Consider the following 5484-nt stretch of genomic DNA (forward strand, 5'->3'; position numbering starts at 1 on the left):
TACTTTCATGCAGATGACGTTAGCAACGGGACTTGCAGTCTCGTGCCCTTTGCACAGAATGATGCTTTTTTAAAAAAAATTCTAAATACCAGCGTTTTATTTTTCAAAGGCACTTTAAACGTATTTCAAGATAAACATTGTCATGTTAATACAACACTGCCCCTTTCGAACCAAGTCAAGAACCTTGCAGTTATCAACATCATGTAAGTGCTGCAACAACCAAACACTGCTATTTGACAGCGTAGCTTCGATATTGATTCTCTTCCATGTATCTTCTATAAGTTGTATAATTTAAATTGTATTCAATGTCCTTAGAGTTTTTAAACAAACCAGCCTGTTGTTTTCAACAAGTCATTAAAGCAACTCTTATGGGAGAGGGTGCTTACATTCATGAAGGTATTTTGACTGCAGGGGAGAGGAGGAGACTGCGGTCCAGCCAACCAGCCACATGGAAAAATGAAGTCAAGCTAGACCAGACCAGGGCAATTAATTCCACAAAGGGCTGCAGTCGCTGCAGGTTTTCTTTCCAACCCATAAGAGGAAAACTTCTGGTATATTAGAAGGGCAGTCAGTGGATTGCATTCAGGTGCTTCTTGTTTCAGCAGAAATCGAATTAGTTAAACTGTCTGTGCTGTCTCGGTTGGATCAAAAACCTGCCCTCGAATACCGGAGTGCCCAGGTCTGAGTTAGATGCCCCTTGTTTGGATCTTTTGTTTAATTATTATGTGCATAACGTTAATGTGGCTTCAGGACAAAAGCCCAATTATTTATAAAATTATACTATGTAAAAAGATCCAAGCTGAGCTGCTTTTACTTTCCCATTGTAGCGTTTGTGGGCGTTTGCATCCAATGAGCCCCATTTAAATGGCCTCAGAGAAGTCATCAGCTGTAGTCACTCATAATCACTCACAAGAAGTTAAGAGACCATGCTATTGTTAGACTAAACTATTTCACCTGACTCCAATTCCTTAACTCTGTAGTCTCCAGTCTAACAATGGAGCGTGTTCAGCATCGGAGGAGACAAACCAGGGTTGAGCGAGTTCATCCACAGATGATTTATTCCATTCAAATTGATTCATACAGAGCTCCGGGTCTCCCTCCCATAGAATTTGGACGTTGTCCTCGTTTGGGCCTGAGGTTACCTTGCACACCATTTCTGCAACAAATCAAACAGATACTACAAAAAAATTAAAAGTAGGTATTTAGACCTCTGGGACATGGAACACACACTGTACCATGTCCATCATCCCCCCTGTTGAGACATGGTTCAATCCATGGCTCAATTTTGGAATAATTTTGGGAGGCACGCTAGGCCTTTAGCTGTGTACAGGTCTTCTGCAGACTGTTCTGTGTTCTTTCTGTATAGATGCATCTCTACCTTCTGTGATGCAATGTTTTGCATTATAATTAATACTGTTTTGACTCAGTTTTTGTTGTTGTGAATACTGTGCAGTAAGTGTTTGCGCTGCTGCTTTAGTTGCTGTCGTCTTTAGCGCGTGCTCAACACCTGCATACGGCCACTTGGTTGGGCTTAATTCTCAAATGAACAAAAATCACAACAATCTTACTTATTCCATCACTTTGTGAAAATCTGAATGCTTTATCAGTCAAAAGTGGATATACTAGCTGTTATTCTATTGTGGTCACTGCTTCCATGTTAACATCAAAAACTATATTTGATTTTTCCTTTCCTGCAATTACACAAATTAACTAATCATGCTAAAAATAGGAAAAATACAAAGAGCAAACCAGGCTGCTTTCTCCTCAGGAAAACAGCTTTCCCGCTCTCTACAACAGTTACATTCACATCAATTAATATCCAGAAACAAATGTAAACATTTATAATTCTGAAAAGAATTGAACCCACTAAACTGTAACCACCCCTTGTTTATCAGGGTTAATATTTTCTAGCATAATTTTCCTTTAGGGCAATTAAAATTCATTACTTATAAATCGCATACTAATCAAGTCCCAATTCAATTAACAATGTGTATTGCGTTGCATATTAAACTCAATTATTTGAAATTCAAAATATCCCAAACTAGTAGTCTTTTTTATCAAATGTAACATTCCATTGTCTTTGGAGTTTGCCAATCATCTCCTTTAAAATTTTCTTAATCATCATTTTCCAATAGTCTGGCATAAAATCAAAATTTAGTTACATATCTATCCATTGTAGTCTATTTTCTCTCTAATTGTTTACTTTTAAAAATCTGTAAGAAGGTTTGTTCTCAATTGAAACGCTTTCACTTTTTGTGGAGACAATCAAAACAATATAAAAGTTCCTTATGGTTTATGGCATTGCTCCTCGAGCAATAATCTTTCCAATCAATATTGGATGCTTTCCATTACGTCTGATCGCGTCAATAAGCTTATCTTACCTGTCTCCTCAAACGTTTCAACTGAGAGAACCTCCTAACAGTGCAAAGGTGTATCTGCATTCTCCTTTTCAGCTATTTTCATGTCTGCTGTTTGGTCAGCAACAGTTGTACGGACGTTCTCATTTTGGGTTCCTCGTGCGTCTTCTCCATGTTTCCTGTTGAAAAACACAGTCTTCTTCTGCTAACTCAAAATTAGTGCATTTCTTTAAAGTTTTTCTTTTATACAGATAGCCAGATTAGACTCATCATTCAGCTCTAATCGTGTAGTGAATAATGGCGTTTGGTATGGTAACGAAATATGAAACATTTTGTCAATTCAGTCAATTAATCCGTTAACACAATTTGGATGCCATTATCCCTATAAATCAATGGTACTTTGGAATTTCATATGATGCACTGTTTTTGTTTTTTCATTGCAGTGCTTTGCATTGCAGATTTGTTCCTCCAATTCAATGCATTATCATCAAAAAAATTCTTTGGACTAAACAATTTTCCTTGATTTTTCATCGCCATCCAAAAAGGCTTATTGGCGATTTCAGAAATTGATTTCAAATTTCCAATCCTTCGCTGCCATCCCTGAAAAGGGCTTATTGGCGGTTTCAGATAGTGATTCCAATTTGCTAAATCCTTTTCCACCTTGATATCTAACGGATTGATTATATCTTGGTGGATGGCCAATCAAAAACACAAAAAGACAAACAACCATTCACGCTCACAGACATCAGTGGTCTGTAATTTTTTCACTAGTGGAGAGCGCCATCCCTGAAAAGGGCTTATTGGCAGCTAACCACCTTTTTCTGTCCTATCAGCACTAGTCATTCTCAAAAGAACTAGGTTAATAGTCATTAATATGACTCACACTAAAGCATATTTCATCTAGTGATGGAAAAAACAATGAATTATGTTTCGTGCACCAAACATGATTCATCTTATTTCATCCTATAGAAATCATGCTTATTCTACAATTTACCTAATAATTTGGATCAATGCCATTTCTGATTTGTCTTCATTTAATAATTTGGATGATTCTTAATACTTAAATCTAAATCACAAATCACTCTCATATTGATAAATTAGCTATAAGGATAGTTAAATTGCGCTAGCAGAATTCCTATTGAATTCCTATCCGCTCCAAGAAAGCGGTTATATTTAAAATAAGAGCCATTTTCTGGCCTCACTATTACCACAATTAAAATTTAGGAAAAATAACCTTTCACTAGGAATTTCCTAATATAAATTTCAGTGTTTAATAAAGGAATCATAATTTGTCACTAATATATCATAATATTATCAACTATCTGTCTCTCTCTCTCTACATCTCTGTCTCTCTCTCTCTCTACATCTCTGTCTCTCTCTCTCTCTACATCTCTGTCTCTCTCTCTCTCTCTACATCTCTGTCTCTCTCTCTCTACATCTCTGTCTCTCTCTCTCTACATCCTGTCTCTCTCTCTCTCTACATCTCTGTCTCTCTCTACATCTCTGTCTCTCTCTCTCTCTACATCTCTGTCTCTCCTCTCTCTCTACATCTCTGTCTCTCTCTCTCTCTACATCTCTGTCTCTCTCTCTCTACATCCTGTCTCTCTCTACATCTCTTCTCTCTCTCTCTCTCTCTCTCTACATCTCTGTCTCTCTCTCTCTCTCTACATCTCTGTCTCTCTCTCTCTACATCTCTGTCTCTCTCTCTCTCTCTACATCTCTGTCTCTCTCTACATCTCTGTCTCTCTCTCTCTCTCTCTCTCTCTCTACATCTCTGTCTCTCTCTCTACATCTCTGTCTCTCTCATCTCTCTCTCTCTCTCTACATCTCTGTCTCTCTCTCTACATCTCTGTCTCTCTCTCTCTCTCTCTCTCTCTCTACATCTCTGTCTCTCTCTCTCTCTACATCTCTGTCTCTCTCTCTCTCTCTACATCTCTGTCTCTCTCTCTCTACATCTCTGTCTCTCTCTCTCTCTCTACATCTCTGTCTCTTTCTCTCTCTACATCTCTGTCTCTCTCTCTCTCTCTACATCTCTGTCTCTCTCTCTACATCTCTGTCTCTCTCTCTTCTCTCTCTACATCTCTGTCTCTCTCTCTACATCTCTGTCTCTCTCTCTCTCTCTCTCTCTCTCTCTCTCTACATCTCTGTCTCTCTCTCTACATCTCTGTCTCTCTCTCTCTCTCTCTCTCTCTCTCTCATCTCTCTCTCTCTCTCTCTCTCTCTACATCTCTGTCTCTCTCTCTACATCTCTGTCTCTCTCTCTCTCTCTCTCTCTCTCTACATCTCTGTCTCTCTCTCTACATCTCTGTCTCTCTCTCTCTCTCTCCTCTCTCTCTCTCTCTCTCTCTCTCTCTACATCTCTGTCTCTCTCTCTACATCTCTGTCTCTCCTCTCTCTCTCTCTCTACATCTCTGTCTCTCTCTCTACATCTCTGTCTCTCTCTCTACATCTCTGTCTCTCTCTCTCTCTCTCTCTACATCTCTGTCTCTCTCTCTACATCTCTGTCTCTCTCTCTCTCTACATCTCTCTCTCTCATCTCTCTCTCTCTCTCTCTCTCTCTCTTACTCTCTCTCTCTCTCTCTCTCTCTCCTCTCTCTCTCTCTCTCTCTCTCTCTCTCTCTCTCTCTCTACATCTCTGTCTCTCTCTCTCTCTCTCTACATCTCTGTCTCTCTCTCTCTCTACATCTCTGTCTCTCTCTCTCTACATCTCTGTCTCTCTCTCTCTCTCTACATCTCTGTCTCTCTCTCTCTCTCTCTCTACATCTCTGTCTCTCTCTCTCTCTACATCTCTGTCTCTCTCTCTCTCTACATCTCTGTCTCTCTCTCTACATCTCTGTCTCTCTCTCTCTCTACATCTCTGTCTCTCTCTCTCTACATCTCTGTCTCTCTCTCTCTCTACATCTCTGTCTCTCTCTCTCTCTTACATCTCTGTCTCTCTCTCTCTCTCTCTACATCTCTGTCTCTCTCTCTCTCTACATCTCTGTCTCTCTCTCTCTCTACATCTCTGTCTCTCTCTCTGTCTCTCTCTCTGTCTCTCTACATCTCTGTCTCTCTCTCTCTCTCTCTACATCTCTGTCTCTCTCTCTCTCTCTACATCTCTGTCTCTCTCTCTCTCTCTACATCTCTG

At 39.6% G+C, this 5484-nt stretch overlaps 1 protein-coding gene across 1 annotated transcript in view; it reads left to right on the top strand.

The window, feature by feature from the left end:
• Positions 1-368: 368 nt before the first annotated feature.
• Positions 369-5484, top strand: part of pnpla6 (patatin-like phospholipase domain containing 6) — a 111219-nt gene continuing 106103 nt past the window's right edge. Inside the window, exons 1-2 of the mRNA XM_077718293.1 lie at positions 369-396; positions 501-679. Coding sequence (XP_077574419.1) covers positions 369-396; positions 501-679 — 207 coding nt within the window. The remainder of the gene's footprint in view (positions 397-500; positions 680-5484) is intronic.

The sequence above is a fragment of the Stigmatopora nigra genome, chromosome 6, assembly GCF_051989575.1.
Source record: "Stigmatopora nigra isolate UIUO_SnigA chromosome 6, RoL_Snig_1.1, whole genome shotgun sequence".
In the NCBI taxonomy this organism is placed as follows: Eukaryota; Metazoa; Chordata; class Actinopteri; order Syngnathiformes; family Syngnathidae; genus Stigmatopora; species Stigmatopora nigra.